Genomic DNA, 25438 nt, shown 5'->3' on the forward strand with positions numbered 1-25438 from the left:
AACGACAGTGGCACCAGCATTCTTTCTCAGCAATTTTGCTGCCTCTTCGAGTTCACGCGGCACAAGGCTGCTCGATTGTTGCGCTCGAAGTTCCAAACGGACTTGATGGAGCCAGCAGTAGACAATAACGCTGTGTCCGGCGTCACTACCAGTCTCCCACTCGGCAAGCTCCTCGCAGTCCTTCCTCAGATAACCAGCGGAATGCTCTGGGAATTACAGAAAGGATCTCTGGCAGCCTGATGTTTGGCCGTGGCAGCCAGCGATACCGTAATTAGAATTTGAATATTCTCACATATATTTTCCGAATAACCATTCACTAGGAAACATGAGCTAGACTTCGTATTCAACCATCTGATTGTAAATGATGTCCCAATGCATACCAACCTTGAGTGATTGCAAGGAGTGCCTGGGAGACTTGAGGAATTCTGAGGGTAACCCTCAACTCAGCTAATGATATGGAATCAAACTTGGTTGATTATTATTTATTCCTAGTTCCTAGAAGTTGGTGTGATCTCTTACATTACACACCAAAGGCTTTTATCTTTTTCGCCTATTTTAAGCTGCCTTGCATTTCTCAGAGCTTGAGTCGCCCACAAGAACACTACTTGTTGCATCTCACTGTGCTTAGAAATTATCCTTCTATGAACACCATGAAATCTCGGACCTGCAAGAAGGTGTACACCTTAAAGTCATAAGAGAAAAGCTTGCGAGACGAGAAAGAAGCCTTACTTGCTCTTTCAGATCCTGAATTTTTGCTGTCTCACTCCTTGATCAACAGTGCTTGGCTGCAAGAGAGAGTGTAATTATGGCTTGTTCGCTAAACAAAAGATGTACGTCTCATCTAGCTGACAATATTTTGTCCTCCATTCCTTTTGGTTTTTCTAGAGGCATTTGTTCATCTACACGACGATATATTAAACTTCCGCGCCTTAAAAGCAAGGAAACACCTACTCAAGGAATGCTTTCTCCTATCTAGCATCATTTGCAGTTTCAAGGAAGTGCCTTTCTTAATTTCCTTTTCTTGGTCTTTGAAACTCTTCACTCTTATATAATGGATTTATATAATGGATTCAAATTCTTCACCAGATATTAAGGTGGAGTCATGACATTTTTGAACAATGGAGAATATGAACTTATTAATTTTTAAAAAAATGTTGGGATATAAAATAGTTTTAACAAAAATTATTTTGGAATATTTTAAGGATGAAATGTGTTGACTAAATGTTCTTAGAGGAACAAAACATGGTCTTCTAGCCAAATTGAGGAAGCAAATGAAATTTTTTACTTTCTTCAAGCAAGTTCTTCAACTTAGCATTAATTGATTAAGTCAATAAAGAAGAGATTGAGTTTTTGAAGGGTAAATTTGTCCATGGTGATAGAAAAGAAAATAATGTTATTGTCCAATGTACATGGTTCAAAAGCTATGTTCCATTAGGTGTCTACATAAAAACAATATAAATTCTATTGAAAAGTGGACAGCTTTTTAGTCCCAAAATATAATTGTTACATTGATATTAATGAAATGAAATAAGTTATCAGTGGTTTAGTAAAATTTATGCAGCCTGTACATAAATGTTTAATGGAACATAACCTTGCAACTACACACATTAAATAATAAATTTGTTCTTTTTTCTATCACCATAATTAAATTTACTTTTCAAAAACTCAATCTCTTCTCTATTGAGATCCACAATCACCTTAAGTAATTACTACTGGGTCAAAAAAATTACTTGAAAAAGGCAAAAAATCTCATTTGCCCTTTAGTTTAGCTAAAAGATCATGTTTTACTCCTTCTAAAAACAAGCATTAATTCTTATAACTTTTGCCATTGTGTCAATGAGATATGTGGAAAAGGTTTTTTATATTAACCCTAAACTCTAAACATTTGGTTTTATAATTGATTTTTGCAATTAAATTAAAAGAAATTGTAGTGTTTGATTCTATTAGAGAGAGAAATTTTGACTTTCTTTATTGCTTCCAAAAACCCTATAGATTTAAATTTTAAATATGTTTGAGTATTTTAAGATATTCTACCAATTTTATATTTATGATTTATAAACTTTTAGAATATATTCTTTTTTATCCTAATAGTTTATATGTATTCTAACTTTTGATCTAAACACAATTTTACAATTTTAATGATTTTTATAAAAAAATAAAAAATATATTTTACATTACCTTATAAATAATTTTTTATAAACACAGTTAAATATAAAAGAATAAAGTCCAACTATAAAAGCACTCATATTGTAAAAAAATTATTTAGTGATTAAATGGTAACATTATTTAGAAGCATTCATAATAACTATTATTTAGAGAGATGCAATTACATAATTATTCAAAAGTTTCATTATCGGGTATAAAATAAAGTCACTAATTAATATAAGTTTAGAATTGTCATAAGATTATTTTTGGCATATGATAATTGAAGATATAAGTGTCTCTGTATACCTAGCAATTTAATTTAGTTTTATTTATTTAATAATAATTAATTAAATTAGCATAATTATTAATAAAAACCACGTATTAATGTTACTGCATGCAATTTGCAGTAAATTACTAATAAAAGAAATAATAGCTATTTATTTTAAAATTTAATTCTTCAGATCTTATTAAATATACACTTAAAAATATAAAATATTTAATTTTCCAATGGTAAAAATCAGAAATTCACATTACTATTAAAAATTTCTGTCCACTAAATATAGAGAATGAAACTAGTTATTAAAAAATAACTAAAATTAAAATATAAAATTAAGTAAGGCATTCTACTATATATTTTATTATATTTCTACTAACATAGAGCAATTTTATAGTTAATATAAAGAGAAAAAAATTATAGTATGTCATATAAGTACTTTTGTATATAATTTAAATATTTTATCACATGGCCTGCCTCGAATTTGGATATAGCATTGGAGTAATTGCAATAATTGAAGTTATTAATCCCAAACTAAAGGAAATAAAATAATTAGGATTTAGCTTAATAATTCTCAAGTTTACTCCCATATCTTAAAAAGTTATAGTTTCAGGAAAATTCAATAAATATAAAAATTATTGAATTCTATATGGAAGGTTGTGCTGTAAATTTGCAATAAGAACTATTTAATAAATCAAAAGTTTTATGAGTCATTATCCACTTATCTGATTTTTATAATGAATTAAAAATATTTAAGATAACTATTATAATTATAATTGTAAACCTGGGGATTCAGTTAGAACAACATAAGAGTTTCAGCGTGAAGTTTTTCCCACTAATTTCTTTGCTAGATTTTTTAGGTACCGCTAAGGAGTATACTAAATCATCCTCCGTGCTACCTTGAATTCACGGAGATACTTTAGCTCTTCCAGATCCCAAATTCTATCATTTCACTCCTTGATCAGCAGTGTTTGCCTGCAAGAGAGTCTGAACGTACTTCTCTTCAAGCCAACGATACCTTGTCCTTCATTGGTTTTTCCGTTCATCTCTTTGAAAGCATGGAAACACCTGCTCGAGGAAACCTTTGTTCTCCTCGGCTTTCCGAATCGGCTCTTGGATCTTTTAAATGGCTCTCTCGATTTCCTCTTCTTGGTCTTCGAAACTCTTTGTTCTTTATTCAAGAGCTTGCTGCAAATTACATTTTAAATCTATCTGTCTATCTATATGCTGTTCAGAGGTTCTCACGGACTATGAAGCGTAAGACCGATGGATGCAAAAATGCAAGGCGGATCAGATATATTAATAATTACGGTTTTCCATCTGTACGCTTAGGTCCAAAGTTCGGAAACGATCATGAACTGGTGTTTCTAGTTAGAAATTCTTAGATGCCGGCAGTCCCTGGTGGCGATAGCGTCGCCACGATTGTGAGCACCTGCTAATTGTTGTTGCTGCTGTCCGCCAGTGTGTTCTCGATCAAACAAGCTAAACAGAAGAGAACTTAGAAGAAATCATACATCTCATAGCGCAAGTAGCACAAGCTAGCCGGAGAGCAAAAGTTCGCTCCCAGTGACAATGGAGCGGTTTTTTCCATGAAATCCTTCATATCTGTTAGGCACTCCTGGCAATTGCCCAAGGTTGGGATGCAGCGAGACATACCTCGGATTCCTCCTGGTGATTTTACCATCACGGTTCCATAGCGAGCATCTTCCGCAATAAGATGGTGGAAGACGAACTCTAGCTCATGCTCAAACACGCTTCTTTGTGGACCATATTCTGGTCTATAGCCAAAGGTCTCTGGAGCAACACCTTTGGGACAAGATGTCTCCGAGAAAGCTTGTCTAAGATATACTAGCATAAAAGATGTGAGCAAAACATAACTTTTAATATATGTCTAATTTAATCTAATATATAGAAATATTTAAACTTTCTTTGTTAAATTTATATTTCTTTTCTATTAACAATATAAATATTTTTTTTTTGTATCCAATTTAACTTTTAGCTTTAATCTAATATATAGAAATATTTACAATACTAGAGGGCGATCAACTGGCTAATATTGAGCGGACTGGCCATGGAAGGTGGCCCCGAGACGAGCGAGTCCGACACCAGCCTATACATTTCTTGGGTGGGATGGACGAGGTCCCAAAAGACGTGCTCGTCCGCCGAGGAGCAAACGTTGGTGAGGTTGCTACACGCGGACGAGCCTCCAAATCTCCCCAGCCCGCAGCACGCAACGTTGCCATACTTGAATCCATACTTTGATGGCTGCTCCACCGCGTCCAGCAGCAAGTCGTAGGCGTTTCCATACATGGCGTGGAGCGCCGGGAGCTTTGATGCCAGGGACGCGAGCGACGCCTTCAAGGCCGAGTTGAAGCTCGCCACTTGATCGTTTACGGCTCTCATGCACTCGCCCGTGGAGTCGTAGAGTGTGAGCACCGCCGGCGTGCACCCGAGAGGGCCTACGGAGAGGACGACCATCTTGCGAGCGCCTAAGGTGTAGAGACGCTGCAAAAGCTCTGAAGTTAGAATGCTCTTGAGAGCCGAGAGAGATAGATGTCTGTGCTGTATACCTCGAGTTGCGGGAGAGCTTTCGAGAGCACGAGCTTGTTGTACGACTCCGGGTCGTAGTCGAACCTGGTCCGGATGTTGTAGATGTAGTCGAACATGTCGTTGTTTCCGGTGCTTACGACGAACAGGGACTTGGCCAGAAGCTCCGAAGCTGCTTTCGTTCCTAGAGACTGAGCTGTGGATTTCACGAGCTTTTCGAACGCGTCGAGCTGCGTGGAGAGTGGGATCGTTCTCTGAGAAGAAGAAGAAAAGGTAAATGCATAAGTTGGAAACTTGAGCTTACGAACAAGGCTCCAGTGCCATTCAGATATCCAGAACCACCGGCAGCAAAATTTCGCCCGCGAAAGATTCCCGACGTTTGTTCCTCAAAGCCGTTGGCTGGCGAAGGGAGCTCTAGAAACTCAGCTGCAGTGCGGAATTCCACGGTTAAAGAAGCGAAACATATGTTCGTCACTTACCAAGGAAGTCGGTTGAAAGCTTGCCGTTGGACGCTCGTCCAGTCGGTCCAGGAGGAACAAAGTCCCTTCCATATGGAAGCCTGTTGGTCATCAGCAACGAGAGCGAAGACCGCTGCTTGAGATTACCCGTGTCAACCGTTGAGTCTCCAAACACAAAGAGAGCTGGAACCTTGCTCGCATCACCCACGAGAAAAAAATAGCTCAAAACAAGCCACCTCCAGAGCTTCATACTGCGCTCTGCTTCTCCGGCATTCTCCACAGCATCCACCTATATACAATCAAGACTCGTTAGAACGTGGACACTGATAAATGAAGCTTAAGTCAGGAGTGTAATCAAAGTACCAGAATGCAACGCTGCCCATGCTTGACCCGAGCCATAAAAGCGTCATGGAAAAATATAAAATCGCGATCTCTGACACAAACTCATCCACCAACCTTGTAATAAAGGAGAAACAGCGAACAAACTTTATAATTTCTTGCACGATTTGTACAGTTGCCATGAAGCAGCATGGACTCTCACAGTCCACCTGCAAGCTATGAAACACACACAGGGTGATCCACCCAAGATGAAAAAAAAAAAAATAGTCGTCAGCGTTAAAACTGGAATACAATCTTCTTACAGCTACAATTGTCCTCGAGCCACAGATGAATGTTGACGCGAAAGAACTTGAAAGAAAAAAAAGCAGCTCCGCACCTAGCGCGGATGGCCACGCCATTTTGTGGGATCAAACGGATGCATGCCTCCGTAAGGAACTGGGGGAATCCCATAGAACGGTTCGGGCCGCCGTTCATACCAAGCGGCCATTGCGTACCTGAAAAACAGTTTACAGATGTAAGTCACGAGTATCACGAAGGGCGTATGCATACGGATCAGGCATTCCAGGGCCAGCCGGACCCATCCACGGTCCGACATAAGGAGCTGCGGGACGACCAAACTGAAAGAAGTACACATTAGTTTAGGATTGTGGTCTTAATCATCACAAAATACTCATGTACCTGTTGATAGGTTCGGTTGTGCCTTCGAAGGTACTCCTCGTACGTCTACGCAAACAAAATGTCTCAGTGATGTGTTTGAAGAAAAAGCACTAGAAAACGTAAAGTGTGACGCTTACCATGTTGAGTAAATCTTCCTCTGGCAGCCTGTTCTTTCGAAGATCACGATCCCTTTCCTTACTCGTTGCTCTGTCCTTCTCTGATCGCTTGTCTCGCTCTCTGTCCTTGTCTTTGTCTGGGGTAATTCTCTCCGGTGCTTTCTGCTTGTCCGAGGTGTGCTTTTCAATTTTCTGAGAAGATCTTTCAGTCTTGCCATTCTGTCCACCGTCTCCACGTAATCTTTTAGTTCCAATAGCGTCTTCATCCGGCTTTTTCCTGTGTTTTCTAAGGTTAGCAAACGCCAGACAAGCTAATCGACAAAACCTCTTTGCATGTCCATCTCGTTGTGCTCCTTCATCGATCAAAGCACAAAGCGACTCCCCAACTTCTCGAGGAAGTTCCTAAGAAAAAGAGAATGACAATGACGTGGGAACATAAGAGACACAGATACCTGACAATCCTTGCTGATTTTTACGGGCTTATTATCATCGAGAGGATTTTTAAGATGCGAGGTTTCCTGAAATGGGAGATCATGCAACTTTAGCCAGTCCACCGAAAAAACACCGCCCCATGGACTGGAGCCATCGTTGGCGTCATTCCAAAGGTTGTCCTTTCGTCGACCGGGCCGAGATGTCATTTCGGCATAGCCTTGGAAGTAACCACTCATGTTCACGCTGAACACTAAAACAACACGTTCTGAAGTCTAAAAAGAAAGAAAAAAAGTCAGAGCTACACACACAAAAGAACTTTGTAGCTACCTGAAATGCTTCATTCAAAATGTCTTCGTTCACCGCTGGTGTAGCCCAAACTCCTCTTTCAACAGATTTGGAGAGATTCTGGTGGTTTAAGCTTTTAATTATGAAATATCTGGTACCATGTGATTTAGAACCTGAGAAAACCAAGAAGGAAAACGTAAGGTGGATACTGATATAAGAAGGTCTCACCTCTACGCTCTGATCCTTGGTTCTTGGAGCGTTTCACCTTGCACGTAAAACTCAAACTTCAGTAAAGGATACGCAAATCTTTGCTCTGGCAGTTACCTCCAATGGAGCAGGCGCTTCAGTCAAATTCTCGGCATCAAGGCTGAAAGGAGCACCTCAAAAATGAATTCGAAAGGAATTAGAAATCAAAACCAAAACTACTAAGACACCAAGAGGATCAATAGCAGCAGTGATCATCATATAAAAAAAAAAATCTGCCCGGGAATCACAGTCGAGGACTCTGGAACAAAAAACAAACCTCTGTACTCTACGCCATGTACAATGACAACAAAAAACTTCCTACGTTAATAGCTAAGCCAAGAAGATATTTCACTTACGCCTCTTTCACCGTGTCCTCCCATCGCCCTCCATCCTCCTCCGGATCCACGAGCTCCTTGAAATCGTCGGGATCGCCCATAATATCGTCCAGGATGCTCTTCTCCACGCCCTTCCGCCGCGAAGATTGCCGCTCCAATGGCAAATCCGGCAATTTGATCGATCCAGAGCCATTCCTGGGCGAAACCCCCATTAATTCAGCACCTCGTCCCCCCGCGATCATCCACAGGCGCCCAGGCGCCACAATTCTTTCCAAATTGGCGAGATCGCCCACCAGTGCCCTAAACCCGGAACCCTAGATCACTATTAGCATAAATTCCGTGAATATACCCCGTGTCTCACAAAACTAGCTAGGGTAAGCGCGGGTTTGGACTGTGCGCCGAGAGGATCTGGGGCGACGCGCAGCTCCAGGCGCTAGGTATGATCTTGGTATTCGATCTCCCTCCTCTCATCTCGCGGAAATCCATGGGATAGGGGGTAATCGTCGGGTCGCAATGACAGAGCGCGTGAGCATACAGCCCGGGGAGCTGAGATTTCCATGTAAGCGCTCGTTTCCATTGCAATGGATCACTGATTTGCGAAATGCCTGTGTGCCGCAGTTGAGCTGAAGAAGCAAATCTCGTGTTCCTTGCGGCTCGTCAACAATACCGATGATTCTATCGCCTTTAAGGTCTCGAGTTTTTTTTTTCTCTCTCTCTTTTTTTTTTGTTCTTCGCTCGCTCGCTGGATCGTTCTTGAATCTATCTTCTTTGGTTTTTCTAGGTGAAAACTACCTCACCGAAGAAGTACTGCGTGCGCCCAAACACCGGCATTGTCCCGGCACGAGGAAGCACGGATGTCACAGGTATAAATTTATTCTAAAGGCTACTTTGTGGATTGATCATCTTCTCTTCCCTGTGTTTTGCCTTCGCAGTGACAATGCAAGCACAAAAGGAAGCACCGCTAGACATGCAATGCAAGGACAAGTTCCTGGTGCAAACCATTGTGGTTCCAGCCGAGACAACCGTGAAAGACGTCCCTGAGATGGTACTTTGCTGTTAGTCGATTTGCCTTCGTCCCCTCATTTGTTTTCTTTGGTACCGATTTTCCCTGTGCAAAGTTCAACAAGGATAGCGGGCACGATATCCACGACACGAAGTTGCGGGTGGTGTTGACGTCTCCTCCTCAACCCCCGTCGCCCGTTGCCGAATCGCCCGAGGAAGAGGGCGTCTCACCGAAAGCGATGCAAAACGGTGACTCCACTTTGTTCCAACAAACTGTAAGCTCACTCTCCTTGACATTCTTTCCTTCGACCACAACTAAAGTCTAGTCTTGTGCGTCCCAGGCAACGAAGGACACCTCGCAGCTCGAGGCAAATCTCGCCAAAGTGAACCAGGAGCTCTTCGCGATCAGGAAAGAGCGCGACTCGGCCGTCCAGCTCTCGCAACGGCTGCAGCAGGAATTGGTGAGCCCTCTTTTTTAAGTTTTGTGATTGCGTGCTCTTGTTCATCCCGCGCTTTTGAGCTGCAGGCTAGCAAAGCATCGAGCTTGAAGGAAAGAAATGGCCCAGCCGCCGGCTTCTCTTTGTGGCTCATCTTTCTAGTCGGCTTGTTAGGCATACTCATTGGCTACCTCATTAGTTCCTAAGGAAGCAATCTTCTATTGTAATAAGTTTTGATCGGATGTAAGTCGAGTGAATGTCAAAACTTTTACTCCATAGCATGGTAAAAAAAATCATATTTTTTTCTCGTTTAGAAATCAATCAATCACTTGCTTTTACAAATGTACCAAAATGGGAGAAACATTCTCTCCATTGTATGGTGCCTGTGTATGCTTTTTCCCAAAGAGAAATCAATGTATACACACCGAGAGGATGAAAACAAGTAAGAATATCACAACTCTGGATGGTTTTGTCGAAATGGCGGCGTTGGAGTCGAGATGCGAGGCTATGACCGCATGACCAGCAACTTTTACTTCGTCCGAGCCTGATCTCTGGCGTGTGAGTAAAGAGCCAAGTAAAAAAACAAAAACTTACAGTTGTAACTCATCCAGCCAATGCGCGAGTTGTCCAGATCGTAGACGACGAGCTTATCTTTCAACACGATATCTGGGAAGAGAAACATTAGCGCTTGCGACAATCGAGAAATAACATCACACCTCCTAGGATTGTAAGCTGGCTTCCGTCCTTGGGCCCAGCCGAGGAGCTCGATGATTGCCACCCAATGCACCACACGTCCGTTGTTCCAGTCGGCTGCGTGCGTGGAAAGAAAAGAGATTTAGTCTATCCATCTATCTAGCTTTTCCAAAAGGAAAGTAGCTTACTGCAGTTCCTCCCCACATAAGATAGTTGTCTGGTTGCAACTCCATGGCTCCTCCTTCGAAATTCAAAGTGACATTTGGAAACAAGTCGCTCAATCTGAATCAAGAATTTGAGTAGAAAAATAGAGTGAGAGACAAGTGTTACTTTCAACTATTGAACGTGATTGCAGTACCTTCCGGACACGAGAAAGCATTGAGTATCCATTCCTTGGACACGAACCGGGGTTGCAGAGGTTGCCTCTCGAATCTGGGTGATAGAATTGTTAGCCATGAACTACACCGGTGAAGTTTATCAGGACTTACTGCCTGGACGAAGACGTTGTAAGCACCGCTAGGGAAATACGCAAGAGTAGTTCCACTATCCATGATCACTCCAGTATCGTTCGTTGATGAGAAATCCTCTGCGTCAATGGGTAGCCTGTTGGAGTTCACCGATATCCCACGTAAAACGACGTTGTAATGGACCCTGGGGATGGAAGAATTAATTTGGAAGAAGTAACAATCGTGCTAACTTACGAATCCGGAACGAGAGGCGTGTAAGTCATTCCAGGTTCCGCGATGCCGCCAATGACAAGAATGCCTCCTCCCCGTTTCTCCCCCTCCAAACAGTGTGAGAACACTCGAGGAATGTTTTGCTGAGCCGCTAATTGATTTGGCACGGATAGCTCAAGCTGGCCAAACCCGATTATCCCATCAACAGCCTGCTGCGACGTCGAGAGATCGCCTGTTTGCCTGATGCTACACCTGTTTGGAGAGCACTGAAAACCATGAGAAACAAAACGAGACAGTTGCAGCCAAAAAAAAGCAGAGGAAAAAGAGAAGAGTTACCCGAACAGGACTTGCGACGTTGTGTTTGCCAATCCATTGCTACTAATAACGTTGTACTGCATCGCGTCCCGCACGTAATACCCCTCGGACGTGCTCCCGTCCCCGTAAGAAAATATATACTCACAATTGTTGGTGGTTTGCGAGCACTGAGCTTCGGCAAATCGCCGCCCTCTCACGCACAGAGGATCGGAGCACGAAACCAAAGACGTCGTCGATGACTCTCGAGGATCATACATCGTCAAAGGTATCTAGACGCACAAGTCCTTGTAAGAAGATAAAGATGGAAACAAAAGAGCGAAGAAGAAAAAGTGCGAGGACCACTTACGTTGAGCGCACTTTTTCGTGGGCATCCCGAGCACGGCCTACAATTCACCCACAAGACATCGCTGCCGGTGTCGACTTGGACAATGTAGTGCTTTACGGGATTTCCAAGACCGACTTGCGTGAAGTAAAGCCTGGGAATGGAAGAGGATTTAAAAAACCGGTCAAAATTCTAGCGCTGCTAAATTAGAAAACCCAGTGAAGAAGAACTTACCCTCCGGAGAGAGGATCGGCGGTGCCTCCGAGAGAAAAGTCCACCCCCTCGGCGAGGAATCGACCCCTGCGCCCGCGGTCGTGATCCAGCAGCAGCTGGAAATGCTCCTTGCTCATCCCTCCGCCGCCCCCATCCCTCTCCCTGCTCGATCCTTCCCGGTCGGAATACCTATGTGTGAGCCGCAAAATTCCCGCGCCGGCGGGAGCCTCACCGCAAACAATCGCGAGGAGCGAGCACAGCACCAAAATCCGCGTCCATAATCCGGGGCAGCCGCTGCTCCTCAGCTCCATCGCCGATCGATAGACGAGAAGAAAAGGAGAATCGAATCCTGGAAGAAAACCAAACCCTGCGGATCTATCGAAGCGAGAACAACCCTGGCGCAAGGAATCCACAGGGAAGAAATGCCGGCGTCCTAGCAGCCCCGCGCCCTGACCTAGCAGCGTTGCTGCCGCCGGCGCGATGCGTCCTAGCTACAAACTCCCGATTAAACGATTTTCAAATATAAACGCTTAACCCCCAAACTTTTATCCAGGGCAAAAGACACGTGGACGGCCACCATTCAATCCCGCAGCTGACGCGATCTATAGACGCGGGAAGCATATTCTCCCGGCATGCTAGCATATTCTCCTTCTATTTGGTTTTCTTTCGTGGAAGTACGGCATGACTGACAAGTAGAAAGACGCGTGTTTTATAGCTCGACTTTTGCGTACGTAATTTATAGTGTCATCCTTCGCCAGCAAAAAAGATTACGTCCTAATCATAGGACATTATCGCTAAGGGGTGGTGGCGCAGCTGGCTAGCGCGTAGGTCTCATAGCTTCTGGGAAATCCTGAGGTCGAGAGTTCGAGCCTCTCTCACCCCAAAGCATTTTTTTTTATCTTACAGTAGGAAGTTCTTTTCGTTATTGTTGTCGTTGTTGTTGGTCTGTTGGTTCGTGCTCTTGTTGGTGGAATGGTTTACTCCATTCACCTCTGGGAAGCCCATTTCCATTTACACCGGCTTCCAGTTTTAGCTGCTGCTGGTGACCGCGATGAGCACCGTAGGGAACTTGGTGACGATGATCTTGCGGACCATGATCTTGGTGGCGTTGATGATCGAGAGCTTGGTCTCGCGGCTGCATTGGATCTGTTGTTACGAGCAATCGCTTCTTACCGATCAGCTGGAGGCTCTGTGCGACCTCTCGCATCCTTGGTCGCTTGGACGGGAGAGGCTCCAAGCACGAGTGGGCGATCGAGGCCATGGCCGCCACTTCGTCCAAGTTACACTTCCCGTCCAGCCGGATGTCGGCCAGCTCCGTCCAGCCCACACTGTCGCTGTCCATCGCTGCCTGCAAGAGCGTTGAAGAGAATGTCGTGTGAGCAACCGGCGAAGAAGTTTAAGTGAGTTTGGTGCTCGTACCAACTGGACGTAGTCCATGAGTCCTTGTTGTGGACTTCGTCCCGTGATGATCTCGAACAGCAGGACGCCAAAGCTGTACACGTCGCTCTTCTCCGTGAATGTCTTCGTGGCAATGAATTGCGGATCGATATAGCCGAAGGTCCCCCTGAAGCCCGATACGGCGACGTCGTCACTTAGCTCTTTCGAGAGTCCAAAATCAGCAACCTGGAGGAACGCGAGAGTTTTTTTTTTGTTAAGTCGCTGTCATCAAAGAAAAAACACCTCGCTTACGCGCGCTCGCATTGAGTAATCCAGCAAAACGTTTGCGGATTTTATATCCCGGTGGATCACGGGCGGTACTGCCTGAGAGAGTTAGAATAAGAAAACTAGCGTACAAGGGCAAATCAAAGATATATGATAGAAATCACTTACCCCGTCGTGCAAGTACTCGATCCCTCTGGCAATATCTTGGGAGATCCGAACTCTCCAGTCCCACTTCAGGGGCTCCTTGCCTGCAAGGGAAGGCGAAGGGTCATTGAAAACTAGAAAGAAAAAACTTCACACTCACTGCTCAAAAGGTCTGCAAGGCTGCCATTGCTCATGTACTCGTACACAAGCATCCTGTGCTCTCGCTCGGTACAATATCCCACCAGATTCACTAGATTTCTGTGATGCAATCGTCCCATAAGGATCACCTGGTTGGTCCAAGCGAGAAAACAAAACCAGGAAAAAACCATCACACTAAGCTTGCTAGAAGTGTGTCAATCTTACCTCAGTCTCAAACTCCCTCTCGCCTTGTTTGGAGTTTGACGCCAAAACCTTGACGGCCAACACAACCCCGGAAGGCTGCGTTGCTCTGTACACTGGGCCAAACGCTCCCTGGCCCAACAGCGTCGTAAAATTGTTAGTGGCCTTTTGCAACTCCCTGAAAGAGAGCGACAACTTAGCGAAACTTGGAAGAAAAACTAAAGTCAATCTCTCCTTTCCTCTCCATACCTGTATGAAAATCTTGTGATCCCAGCATTGATGGCAGTGAAGCGTTTTCCTCTTCCACCCAACCACGAAGTAAACAGGCCAGCCTCCTTGGAAGCTAGAGCTTGCGGCGCAGTCGACGAATCGGATATCACCGAGCTGGAGTCGACGCCATTCACACGGATGGGCAGCACCACCGTGCTCCTCTCGCTCCAATTCCTCCTCTCGATCCTCCGCCTGTTCGCCCGGATGCAAAGAAACACCGCGCAGGCGAGGAGCAGCCCAATTCCTAGGCCAATTGAGATGCCAAGTATCAATCCCAGAGCTCCATCCATCCTTCGCTTCCTATGATCGAGCTACGCCATGATCATGGAGAATAAAGATCGATGGAGTGCAATTAGAATGTGGCAGCCGGAATCCAAGACCGCGACTACTCAGACCGGGTCTCGAGCACTTTCAGAGAACCCGGCACTGACCTTTCCCTTGAGCCGGCGCCTCATCCTAGATCACTGTTACCAGCGAGGAAATTCGCGATTCTCGCTATGGAGCCGATATTTCGAGCTGGATGATTACCAAGAACAAGAATTTCGAGCTCGCAGGAGATCTTGCTCAAACCCTAGCCAGCGATTGGAGCCGACTCCAGCAGTAAATGGATCGCCAAGCGTTACGAGCGACGCATTTACTGCCGCGAGGACGAGAAACAATCGCTACTCGCGCTGCGCTCGGCCTCGATCCAAAGAAGAGCGACTGACTGCCTGACCGATCCCTGCGCTACTCTGCTCCACGGCACTGGCAGAAAATCCGAAAATCACGATCGGGCGCCAAGCCTTGCGATCGCGATCGCGATCGCGCCAATCTTGATCCCTGCCAGGCGCTAAGAAAGATCCATCCAAAATGCCAAAACCACACGAGCTCGCAGCCCAAGCAGAAGCTTTGAATACATCCTCTTCATGGAGCGGGGAATATACCAGGTCTCGTGGTCGAGACCATTGACCATGTTTTGCTTGTTTTTATTTCCTTCCACGTCGTCAAGCCTGTCCACGTTAATGCTTTGCACGTAAGCCTTGTTGCTAGAAAGGCCTTCCGTGGTCCACTTGTGATTAAATCTATACACACTAATCTCTATAATATAGCCTCAAGTGGGACATGCTTCCAAAAAATTTGTTAGAAGTCGAGATAGAAATATTTACCTCTATAATATAATCTTTAGGAACGAAGCATACTTACAAATGTTTTGTTAGAAGTCGAGAAGAGTTTCCTTTAGAAATTTTTACTAGTCTCGCGCGACTGGACGCGGTGATGGCAGCTCCATTATCTTGAGTTTAGGATGAGCTCGCAATAAACTGCTTAAATCCAATGGATTAGCAAGTTCCAAAGCATATAAAACTCTCGTACTTGATATCGTTGGGTGTGATAAATATCCACTGGGAGCCTTGCTCGATCGCAAATGCTGCGAGCGTTTCCAAGCTGCTTTTTCGCGAAACATCGTCCTGGAAGTCAAGAGGGCTGTAAGAAAACGCAGCCAAGAAGACGAGAGAGTTCTCACCATAAACACATCGAACTCGTCCATCGCACGAAACGACGCGTTTGTCATTCCGTGTAGAGCTAGTGCAAAGCTCAGTGTGCAAAAGGATCTCTCTCCCCCTGTGGCGATTGTAGAAAACTGTGAGATCAACACGACGAGACGAAAAAACTTTTACCTGATAGAGACCGCATGTCCTTGACAGAGCTAGAGTCATGTGGCACACAAACCTGGTAAGAAGTCAAGGGAGGAAAAAAAGAAAAAAGAAGAACATGATCCACCTCTAGTTTAAGCGTCTTCGATTCGTAATCCACTTGAACGCGACCGTGGAAAAGATTTCTCCTGAGATGACCATTGAATCTGCAGCAAACATGTCATACATGATCAACTCCATCAACGCTTCGCATTTCAAATTCTTACTCCCATTGAAGTTGTTTTTTCAGAAGGCTAGAGCTCGCCTCAAACTTCTCGCACCGTTTCTTGTGCCGCGTCGCTATATCCTGTCAATATAAACGAAAAAACTTCAGGGTAAGCTCGCTCGGTGAGAATGACCAAGCAATTTGCCTTACATCGACTTTTTCCTCTAGTTGAGAATTCTTCCGCTTCCTACTCGAGATTTGCTTTATCAATTTGCGCCTCTGATGCTGAAGCTCATCCACTGATACGTTACTCCTAGAGAAACAAAAGGCAAAGTTTGCAAAAGCGTTGAAACGACAGTGCATTGGTGACAATTACTCTCGCACTGATCGACTAGTAAGAGCGTTGTAACGAGCTTGAAGTCGCTTCCTTGTGTCGGTAACACCTCCAATTTCTTGCAACTCCTCTTCACTGCAAATCCCCAAAGCTTTGCAAGCGTCTTCCTACAGATTTTGATTAGAAGAACATTAGCTTCGAAACGAAACTGGTATGCTACTCACCTGCCTAATTTCTTGCAGCTTTGCCGCATTCTCTTTCGCATCATTCACCGCTTGGTGACTGTCCTTTAGATTACATTTCAAGGCCTCCAACCTCTGCAAGAAGAGTTAGAGAAGCATTGATCATGCAGTCCTTACTTGACAAACATCTACTGCCTTGTCCAGCAAAGCCCGCAGCTCAGACGCAGAATTTTCGAGAGCTTTTACATCATCTCTAACCGAATCTGGAGGAAATAGCAGCTTTTTTCACGCACTGGTTGGAAACAAGATTGTAAACTACCTTCAAAGGAATCAAGTCGAGACGAGGAAAGCTCTTTTCTTTCTCGAGCAGCGGCGTGTTTAAGTCGGAGTTCTCTAATCTCCCGTTCCAGTTCCAAGGCTTCAGCTTCCGTAACCTGGAAAATTGAGAAGGTAAATCTTGACCGATTCAATATCTGTAGCTTACGAGTATATTGTCTTCAAGCTCTCCAATGTTTGGCATGGCTCCTCGTGCAGCTACCTCAGCCTGACTCCTCAAGTCACGAAGACAAAACTCTTTAGTGGAAAGAAGACGCTGAGTATCTCTTTGCTTCGTCTGCACAATTTACATAGGATAGTTAAGAAGACAATCGCAATCAGTGAAACAACGATCACCGCAAAACTGTCAAGGTCACGCCTGATCTCTCGGATCGCATCCTCGGCATTTCTCTTCTGAGCTTCAATCGAAATTATCTCCGCTGTTAGTCGAGATACGTCACCGCGGAATTGACAAATATTTGCTCCATTATCGTTTTGTAGACGACCACCTCGCAAACTCCGATTTTTTGGAAGTACAGTCTGAGCACCAGCTCTGAAAATCCTGTAACCGAACAGAATTACAAAACATGCCAACACCAGAAAAGAAGTATACCATTTTACTCCGTCTTTCTGAAAAATCTCTTTCACGTTAGTCCGACGAGAATCAGCTAGCCTTGCAGCTTCAGCATAATTCTCCACCAAAACCTGTCGTTCCATGCCTCCCTACATCAAAGACAGTCATGCACAATTTTCTCGTCCGAAGCTACTTACATGATCGATCAGCACATTCGTGACTGTGGTGCAGCCAGCTTCCAAGATCGACATTACAGTCACTAAGTTATGATCGGGAAGGCTCCAGTGTGGAAGGTTTAGCCTTGGAAGAGAAAGGACCACGGGGTTTAGTAAGGAGCACAGACATATATCATACTCACGGTGGAATGTCAAAGTTGTAAATTATAATTAGGAGCTGATGTAAACCGCATTGATGAGCAAGCCCGCAAAGAACCAAACAATCTTCGTGAGTGTTCACTATAAAAGCTTCCATCAACCTTCCTATCGCGACTTCCACAGCTATTGCCCATGCACTCCCTCCAATCAAAGCCTTGAATGGAAAAGAAAAAGGAGTTAGAAGAAATACAAGAGGAAACTTACGAGATGGGCCCCGATTGGGCCGACAGGTGGTCTTGTGAATAAGCTCTGATTCCTTTCAATAGCTTGCAGAAGATATGTCACTTTTTCTCCACCGAACGCGTGAATCTACGAAAGCGAAAGGGAATCACCCTTTAGAAAACAGTTCGAGATTAATGCATACCCTGTTTCGTTGTTGAGATGAAAGGCTCTTGATATGTCCCTCCAAATCATGCATTTCCCGACGCTTGTCACCCATCTAAATCAAAGAAATCCACAGCACTGACAACGAAATGCAAAGCAAATGTACCTCGTTGTTCATGCTTGCAATTGCGGCCTCAAGTTCTTCCCATCTCTTTCGTAAATTCGCTTCCTCTTCTCGTTGCCTACACTTGACTACCAGAGTCTCATAGATGGACATGTTGCATAAAATACCTTTCAAGTTGATCTCTCAAATGATTCACATCGCTTTGCGTAGCTTGAAAGGATGCATGCCATTGTGTTTCCTCCTCCTGAAAACACTATAAGAAAGCACTTCCAGCAAGAACCCATTTCCTACCTGGGAACATCGTACGAAATTCTCTTCCATCTCCTGGACATGCTGCTCCAAAGACTGCTTTCTAATTCGTTTTGCATGCAAGACACTTTCCTTGTTCTCAACACCCCCTTTCAGCTGCGCTTCCTCAACTGAAATCTGTACTACAACATCAAATACGTTGAACTAAAATTTAAGGACTTCACCTCAGCTAGCTCTTCCATGAGTTTTGTACGTGTCTCCTCAGCTCTGTCTTTCCTTGCTACAAGATCAGAGACGTTTTCTTCTAGGTGGGAAAGAGAAAGTCGCGTCTCTGCAAGTAATTGCTGCAATGCAAAAACCTCAGACATCCAACAAATAAAAGACCAAACTGCTCACTGTTTGCATCTCGATGTCCTCTTCAGCTAGAAGTATAAGCTGCTCGAGTTCTCTTACAAACGCTTGGATGTCTTCGAGTTTCTTGTCTGTCTCATAAACTACAGCCCAAGCCAATCTCTTTCGCAAGGTGCGAACTTCTTCAGCAAGTTCATCCACTTGTTCCGCATGGAGAAGTTTCTCTTCTATCTTCACCAGATCCCGTTCGAGCACTTCAAAAGATTTCCTGTCCTTTTGAAGGCAATCACGACACACTTGAATAGTCTTCACGTTCATGTCCAGCAATTTCGAGACTTTCTCCAAAAGAGTTGCCTTGAAGTAAAACTACAGCATAAGCATATGTCAGACCACCTTCAGCTTGGAAACGAAAGCTATTGTTACCTTGAATTTCTCTTTCTCGCTACCAGCACTCAGAAAATCTCGACTCATGTCTTGAGACATAATCACACACGGGTTTTCCGCATCAATCTACAAAAAAAAGGTGACAGTAGGAAAGTAGAAAATTTTAAAAATACAATCTTAGCTTACACTGAAATGGTCGATCACATCTCACAAATCCTGCTTGTTTGAAGAAAGTTTCTCACCTGGAATACACAATACAAAAGAAGTAAATCCCTCGCACGGTAGAAAACCAACCTCGGTGATTTTTCAAGACAATAGTGTTGCTTCCAGCAGTGATTCTCCGCTCAATCACTATCGTCTTGCCATACAGATTTGGCTTATAAGCATCTGACCCTTCATTTTTTAACTCTACCACTACCAAAGCAGACCTGGAACAGAAACAATGCTAGTCCAGAAAAAAAAAAGGGGGACTTTGCTTACTTTGATCCAATTTTGATAAAATCCTTCCCACGGGCCTTGCTCCCAAAGGCGATGCACAGCGCGGCCAGAATGGCGCTCTTGCCGCCTGAGAAAACAAAAACAATGGGGAAAACTCAAATCCAATCTAAAATCTCGCTCTTACTTCCATTTTGCCCCGTCAAGAAATTGACATTGTCACCGAGATCGATTGAAAGATTGCTGTGGCATAAGAAATTGACGAGCTTGATGCGCGAGATCACACCCGCGACACCCTGATCCTCGCCCCTCCACGTTTGCGTCAACATAGCAAGCTAGCTAGAACTAAAACCCTAAACAACTATTTCAAAATGGCTCGTTAGATCTTTGCGTATCTAACGGCCCAGGATTCCCCAGTTCGCCGCTTCTTTTCATTAATATTCCTAGAATCTCATATTCCCAGATTCTATTGGCAGCAGTTAAATCAGCCCGCGTGCGAAAAATTGTACTGCTAGTTAAAACCATTTTACTGTTGGTACGAAAAATTCTTCGTCTATAGACGAGGAGCTGACATTTGCTGCTTCTTTATCTTTGGGTGATCCTTCACGGAGCTAAAAAACCAGGAAACAACGAGCTCAAATCCACCAGAAAAAAATCTAAACGAGAGAGGTACCTGATGTCGTTGGGCGTGATGAAAATCCACTGAGATCCTTCTTGGATCGCGAAATCCACCACAGTTTCCAGGCTGATTCGCCGGCTGATTGCGTCCTGTGAGACGAGAGCTTAAACAAGTACATGAAAACGAAGGAAACTTACCATGAACACGTCGAACTCGTCCATTGCACGAAATGGAGACTCCGTCATCTCGTGGAGCGCCAAGGCGAAACATAGAGTGGAGAAAGATCTCTCTCCGCCTGAAAGAGAAAAGCACAAAACTTGCTCGTTCATGCCTAGGGAAGTATCAAAGTTACCAGAAAGAGCTCTTGTATCTTTCACTGCGCTGTTTGAGGCATCTTGCGGCATTTGAACCTGCCAGTAAAACCAAGTTAAAATCAACCAAACTTGGAAATAATCATACCTCAAGCTTCAAAGTCTTGGCTTCATAGTCGATTTTCACTCTTCCACTGAACCCCTTCCTTTTAAGATGGTCATTGAACCTACAAAGAAAAATAGAAAAGACGTTAAACAGTGGCACAAGAGTTGGCAATCAAACCTCCATCTCAATTGGCGACTGAGGTAAGCAGTGTTGTGCTCAAACTTGGAGCGTCTCGACGCATACACATTGTCTATCGCCTGCAAAAGAAAGTCTTGAACAACGAAAAAGCCACAAACGATGCTACCTCTATTCTTTGCTTCAGATCCACGTGAAGATGCTTCTTCTTGAAGACTTTCTTTTCCAGTTTCGACTTCTTTCGCTGAAGTTCGTCCACTGGGGTGATGTGCCTAAACAGGAAAACCGGGAGAAATGACTAACAAATCACGAAAACTTGAAATGCTTCCCACCTTTCTTCACGACTCACTTGGTCCATAAGACGTTCTAAGCTTGCGTTCAGTTTAACTGTGGAATCCGACACTCCGCCCAGCCTCTCGACTTCTTCCCCTGGGCATATCTGTGACGCTTTCTGCGCATTTTCCTGCAAAGCATGATAACAAAATTAGCAGCCAAAGTGCAACTAAGCAGACACCCACCTCACGCTCGCTTTGAAGGCGTTTCAATTCTTCCTCTGCTATTTGCAACTCAGGAAGCACCCTGTCTTTCATGATTTTTGTGAAATGAGCAACGGCCTGTGGGAATGAGGATCAGAAACAAACTTTGTAAAGTAACTCCTTACGTTAGCGGCCTCGTCTGCTTCCTCTTGCAATGCTTGCAACTCATCGGCAGCTTTTCTAAGAGCTTCGGCATCATCTTTGGTGGAATCTACGATTGCGACAGCTGAGGAAAAGCCACAATACAGATAAAACTTACCCAAGAAGCTATCATGCTTGGACTTGGCATCTTGCTGTTTGGCATTGACATCAACGACTTTACTTCTGAGGTCTTCAATCACACGCTCGAGTTTTCGAGCTTCCGCTTCTGTATCCTGATTTAAGAAAATATATATCAACTTCCATGCATGAGACGATTGAAGTACCAAAATTTCGGTTTCAAGCTCTTCCGTGTTAGGCATAGTTGCACTTGCTGCTTGTTCTGCTTGAAATTTTAGATCGCGCAATCGAAGTTCTTTCCTTGAGATGCTTTGACTGATTTCCGCGTTTGCTCTCTGTATACATCCACTTCAAATTCTAAAGCATAACGAGGAGCAAAGTTTACCCTGGATTTCTCGAGGTGACGTCTTAAATCTTGAAGGGAGGCCTCAGCACTTCGCTTTTGTGATTCCAATAATCTGAGCTCTTCGACAACTCTTGAAAGGTCACTTTCCGCTTCTGTAATTCGCTGCTCGATACCCGCTTCCAGTCGCCCACCTCGTATATTTCTGTCTTTCGGGAGTGTTGTTTGGCCTCCCGCTCTCATAAACCTGGACAATACACACGTCAGACGACTAAAACTGGCACATGTATCAACCCTTACATTTTCTCACCGGACCTCGTAAAGGCCTCCTTCACGTTTGGCGCTCTCGTGTTGAAAACCACGCGTACGCCTTCCTGGTAATTCTCAACCAGGACTTGTCTCTCAACAGATCCCTGGAAGAGATAAAAAAGAACAGATAAAAGTAAGACCTGCCTGAATACCTTACATGATCGACCAAGACGTTTTTGACGATATGGTTTTCAGACTGGAGAACCGACATCACAGTGATCAGGTCCGGATTTGGAAGCATCCGTGGTGGCAGGTTCAACCTGAAAGATGAGAAAAGAAAAATGGCTAGGAACAACAAAAAATTCATGAGGTACATACAGTGGGTGTTCGAAGTTGTAGATTATAATCGGCAGGTTCGTATAATTGCAGTTACGAGCAAGTCTACGAAGAGCAAGCATGTCCTGGTGGTTGGTCACAACAAAAGCGTTTAGCAATCTTCCAACAGCTACTTCAACAGCGAGCGCCCACGTATCATCTCCTGCCAGAGCCTTGAAATCACAAAGTTAAATGCCAAAATACTTTAAAACGTTGTTTAACTCACGACATGTGCTCCAATCGGACCAATGGGAGGTCTTGTAAAAGAGTTTTCATGATTTTCAATGCTCCGGAGCAGCTTTATAACGTCCTCACCTCCAAAGGCATGAAGCTACAGAAAATGTTACCACAGGGGCTTAGGAGTCAACTCACTCACCCGATTACGCTGCTGGTTTTGTAGTCGCCTAATATAACCATTCAAATCGCTGACCTTTCCACGACGGTCTTCAATCTGATACAAGAAAATTGGCGACTTACTAATAATCTAAAAGATAAACAATACCTCTTTGTTTCGTTCTGAAATGCTATCAGTGGCGGAGTTTAAGTTTCTCAAAGCCGCTTCTTCCTCTTCCTGCATTCTATTTAAAAAGGAAAACATTTACATAATTGCGTTTGGGTAAGACATATTACCTTCTTCGCTCTCCCTTTTGCAAATCGATCTCGTTTTCAAGGGCTCGAAGTGCTTCAACCCTCTCATTTTCTTCCACCTGGACAACTTTCAATACATCACAAGAAAGCCACACACCGAATGAGCTCACCTGGGTGTTCTCTTCGAACTTTTCCTTCATTTCACGTACGTGCATTTCAAGTGAGCGCTTTTTACCGCGCTTCCGCTCCAAAGTCGCTACTTTACTTCGAAGAGTTTCTTCGAGTTGCACCTTTTCCTGTGTCACCTGCAAATAAAAAATGCTACAGCGACTGGCACATTTTTAGCGACAGCCATTACCTCAGTCAGATCTTGGTATAGTTTCTTCTCTGCTTCCTTTGCTCTATCATTCCTAGAAATCAGATCGGAAATGCTTGTGTTTTTCCTGGAATGAGCATCGCGTTTCTCTCCCAGGATAGCCTGTAATAGAGATATTAGACATTCCTTACAAATAACCTCGTCTTAAGACTGACCTTGTGTGCATCTATTCTTTCCTGGCAGACTGGAATGCGCTCTCGAAGCTTTTCTGCGCAACCTGCTGCCTTCTCAATTTTACGATCGATATCGTAAACCTGAGACCAAGCCAGTTTTTTCCGCAGGTTGGTGACCTCCTGCGCCATCTCGTCAACCTTTTCTGCCCGCCGAATTTCCAAGTCCAATTTATTGAGCTTCTGCTCGTAGGGCCGAAATGTTTCCTCGTTGGCCTTCAAATAGACTTTGCATGATTCAATGTTGCCGATGTTAGCATCCAAAAGCTCCGAAACGTGTTGCAAAAGTGTTGCCTTGTAAAAGAACTATGCCCAAAAAACAAGCAGGTCATGAGCCCAACAAGGATTAGAGCCAAGTACCTTGAACTTTTCCTTGTCATTTCCGGAATGCAGGAACTCGCGGCTCTTGTCTTGGCTCATGATCACACAAGGATTTTCGACATCTATCTATAAGCATCCAAGTCAGTAAACAGGTAAAATATTACGGAAGACTCACATTGAAATGGTCGATTATATCATGAAGGTCTTCCTTTTTAGCCGAAACCTTCCGACCTGAAAGAAACAATGTAAATACTCGGGGATGAAAACACGAAGAAATAAGGAAAAAAATTCATGCCATGCTCGTCTTTCAACGCGGTGGTGGAAGCAGTCGCAGTAATCCTTCGCTCGATTATAATCATTTTCCCGTACCTCTCCGGCTTGTAGGAATCACAGCCTTCATTCTTCATTTCCACGATGACCAGCGCATAGCTAAACATGAGAAAGTGTAAGTGTAAACTCCAGTCAAGAGCTTTAAAATCTAACACTTAGCTCTACCTGCATCCCGTCTTGATAAAATCTTTCAGCGAAGTAGCTCGTTGCGTTCCGCGAGCTCTGATGCCAAATGCGATGCACAGAGCCGTGAGAATGGCGCTCTTCCCACCTGCGAAGAGGCAAAAAAACCTACATTCTTCCCAAAATCTTGGAGCAGAGAACTTACTCCCATTCTGCCCCGTGATGAAATTCACGTTGTCAACGAAATCGATCGAGAGATTGGAATGGCACATGAAATTCTCCACCCGGATGCGCGCGATGATCCCGGCGGCATCTCCCGCCTCGCGGCTTCGCCCGCGCGCCATTCCCAAGCCCTAAGCCCTTGAAAAAAATCCCACGCCTTGAATGCCGCCATGTGTAGCGATGTCAGCCGTTGGATCATAGATCTATCCATCCGACAAGAACAAACTCCGGGAAGCGCTAGGGATTTTAGCGCTAGAAGGAATGCCGACGCTCAATCTCTCCACGAACGTCCCCGCCGATTCGATCGTGAGCTCCGACATTCTCAAGGATGCGAGCAAGGCGGTCTCTCGGATCATTGGAAAGCCCGAACAGGTAACGTCGTCTCGATCGATAGGTTGTAGCGCATTCGATAGCCACGAAATCTCCAGGCATTGCAGCTCTCTCGTCTAGATTATCACTCGAGATCTAGATTTCATTGTGCGATGATTCCTAGAGCGCTCGGCCGGATCGATTGAACTGGATTTTCATTTCCAAGTTGTTTGGTTTCGCAGTATGTGATGATCGTGCTCAAAGATAGTGTTCCAATGTCATTCGGTGGCACCGAAGAGCCGGCTGCGTATGGAGAAGTGATCTCGATTGGAGGGCTGGGGCCGAGCGTCAACAAAGAACTCAGCGAAGCTTTGTCCGAGATTTTGGAGTCCAAGTTATCGGTTCCGCCATCACGATTCTACATTAAGTTCTACGACGTCCAGGTACTTTTTGGCAAGCTCTTGTTCTTCTCTATTTCACTTTGGTCATATCCTTCTCAGAGAAGCTTTTTCGGATGGAATGGTTCCACCTTCTAAAGTATACTTCTTATGATGTGAGTTACCGAGTAACTGGATTAAAAAAAGCAACACCGCTGGGGTATGTATGTTCGCTTTATGCTTTTACTATTAAATTCTTGGCTAGGATTTTCAAGTCCAATGCAAAACTATGTCTTTGTTTCCAGGAATAGTTTATGGCCTCCACCTGTAGGAAAGAGC

At 44.3% G+C, this 25438-nt stretch overlaps 7 protein-coding genes and 1 pseudogene across 9 annotated transcripts; 2 read left to right on the forward strand and 6 right to left on the reverse strand.

Moving 5' to 3' along the window:
- Positions 1–4406: 4406 nt before the first annotated feature.
- Positions 4407–5970, reverse strand: LOC9642087 (GDSL esterase/lipase At5g03810). Its single transcript, XM_002971275.2, has 6 exons — positions 5881–5970; positions 5788–5808; positions 5446–5713; positions 5271–5392; positions 4990–5220; positions 4407–4924 (listed from the first exon to the last, which is right to left on the reverse strand). The coding sequence occupies exons 1-6, from the start codon at positions 5953–5955 to the stop codon at positions 4451–4453; spliced, it is 1191 nt and encodes a 396-aa protein (XP_002971321.2). The 5' UTR covers positions 5956–5970; the 3' UTR covers positions 4407–4450.
- Positions 5971–6014: 44 nt separating this feature from the next.
- LOC9642558 (zinc finger CCCH domain-containing protein 45) lies at positions 6015–8148 on the reverse strand. Its single transcript, XM_024675965.1, has 10 exons — positions 7856–8148; positions 7578–7620; positions 7482–7518; positions 7296–7426; positions 6989–7240; positions 6862–6938; positions 6558–6813; positions 6442–6486; positions 6313–6380; positions 6015–6257 (listed from the first exon to the last, which is right to left on the reverse strand). The coding sequence occupies exons 1-10, from the start codon at positions 8074–8076 to the stop codon at positions 6140–6142; spliced, it is 1248 nt and encodes a 415-aa protein (XP_024531733.1). The 5' UTR covers positions 8077–8148; the 3' UTR covers positions 6015–6139.
- Positions 8149–8211: 63 nt separating this feature from the next.
- On the forward strand, positions 8212–9549 carry LOC9642559 (vesicle-associated protein 1-2). Its single transcript, XM_002971088.2, has 8 exons — positions 8212–8271; positions 8328–8393; positions 8453–8523; positions 8616–8697; positions 8767–8879; positions 8953–9111; positions 9178–9297; positions 9363–9549. The coding sequence occupies exons 2-8, from the start codon at positions 8348–8350 to the stop codon at positions 9477–9479; spliced, it is 708 nt and encodes a 235-aa protein (XP_002971134.1). The 5' UTR covers positions 8212–8271; positions 8328–8347; the 3' UTR covers positions 9480–9549.
- A 38-nt stretch (positions 9550–9587) lies between these two features.
- Positions 9588–11993, reverse strand: LOC9642088 (aspartic proteinase-like protein 2). Its single transcript, XM_002971277.2, has 10 exons — positions 11515–11993; positions 11305–11434; positions 10980–11227; positions 10668–10895; positions 10455–10617; positions 10325–10398; positions 10155–10248; positions 9990–10083; positions 9868–9939; positions 9588–9817 (listed from the first exon to the last, which is right to left on the reverse strand). Exons 1-10 carry the CDS (start codon positions 11802–11804, stop codon positions 9684–9686), a joined length of 1527 nt encoding a protein of 508 aa, XP_002971323.2. The 5' UTR covers positions 11805–11993; the 3' UTR covers positions 9588–9683.
- A 338-nt stretch (positions 11994–12331) lies between these two features.
- Positions 12332–14226, reverse strand: LOC9642560 (calcium/calmodulin-regulated receptor-like kinase 1). The gene is made up of 7 exons (XM_024676127.1): positions 13888–14226; positions 13663–13816; positions 13460–13586; positions 13324–13403; positions 13183–13254; positions 12913–13116; positions 12332–12841 (listed from the first exon to the last, which is right to left on the reverse strand). Exons 1-7 carry the CDS (start codon positions 14196–14198, stop codon positions 12416–12418), a joined length of 1374 nt encoding a protein of 457 aa, XP_024531895.1. The 5' UTR covers positions 14199–14226; the 3' UTR covers positions 12332–12415.
- A 799-nt stretch (positions 14227–15025) lies between these two features.
- On the reverse strand, positions 15026–19719 carry LOC112346599 (annotated as a pseudogene).
- Positions 19720–19774: 55 nt separating this feature from the next.
- On the reverse strand, positions 19775–24535 carry LOC9642561 (structural maintenance of chromosomes protein 6A). Of its 3 annotated transcripts, none has more exons than XM_024676085.1 (28): positions 24397–24535; positions 24234–24339; positions 24034–24167; positions 23914–23969; positions 23778–23864; positions 23403–23723; positions 23230–23349; positions 23042–23176; positions 22914–22990; positions 22786–22861; positions 22660–22734; positions 22510–22614; positions 22287–22456; positions 22126–22228; positions 21975–22072; positions 21702–21906; positions 21523–21651; positions 21357–21471; positions 21223–21308; positions 21080–21175; positions 20894–21024; positions 20731–20833; positions 20604–20683; positions 20469–20547; positions 20362–20419; positions 20207–20304; positions 20064–20158; positions 19775–20001 (listed from the first exon to the last, which is right to left on the reverse strand). In XM_024676085.1, the coding sequence occupies exons 1-28, from the start codon at positions 24533–24535 to the stop codon at positions 19944–19946; spliced, it is 3135 nt and encodes a 1044-aa protein (XP_024531853.1). In that variant the 3' UTR covers positions 19775–19943. The 3 variants fall into 3 exon arrangements, with proteins under 3 accessions (XP_024531853.1, XP_024531851.1, XP_024531854.1); XM_024676083.1 differs by having other exon boundaries at positions 21960–22072; XM_024676086.1 differs by lacking the exons at positions 24234–24339; positions 24397–24535 and having other exon boundaries at positions 21960–22072; positions 23778–23860; positions 24034–24084.
- A 92-nt stretch (positions 24536–24627) lies between these two features.
- LOC9642562 (macrophage migration inhibitory factor homolog) lies at positions 24628–25379 on the forward strand. The gene is made up of 3 exons (XM_002971089.2): positions 24628–24785; positions 24965–25165; positions 25223–25379. The coding sequence occupies exons 1-3, from the start codon at positions 24675–24677 to the stop codon at positions 25256–25258; spliced, it is 348 nt and encodes a 115-aa protein (XP_002971135.1). The 5' UTR covers positions 24628–24674; the 3' UTR covers positions 25259–25379.
- The last annotated feature ends 59 nt before the right edge of the window (positions 25380–25438 follow it).

This window comes from Selaginella moellendorffii, unplaced genomic scaffold (assembly GCF_000143415.4).
Source record: "Selaginella moellendorffii unplaced genomic scaffold, v1.0 SELMOscaffold_16, whole genome shotgun sequence".
NCBI lineage: Eukaryota > Viridiplantae > Streptophyta > Lycopodiopsida > Selaginellales > Selaginellaceae > Selaginella > Selaginella moellendorffii.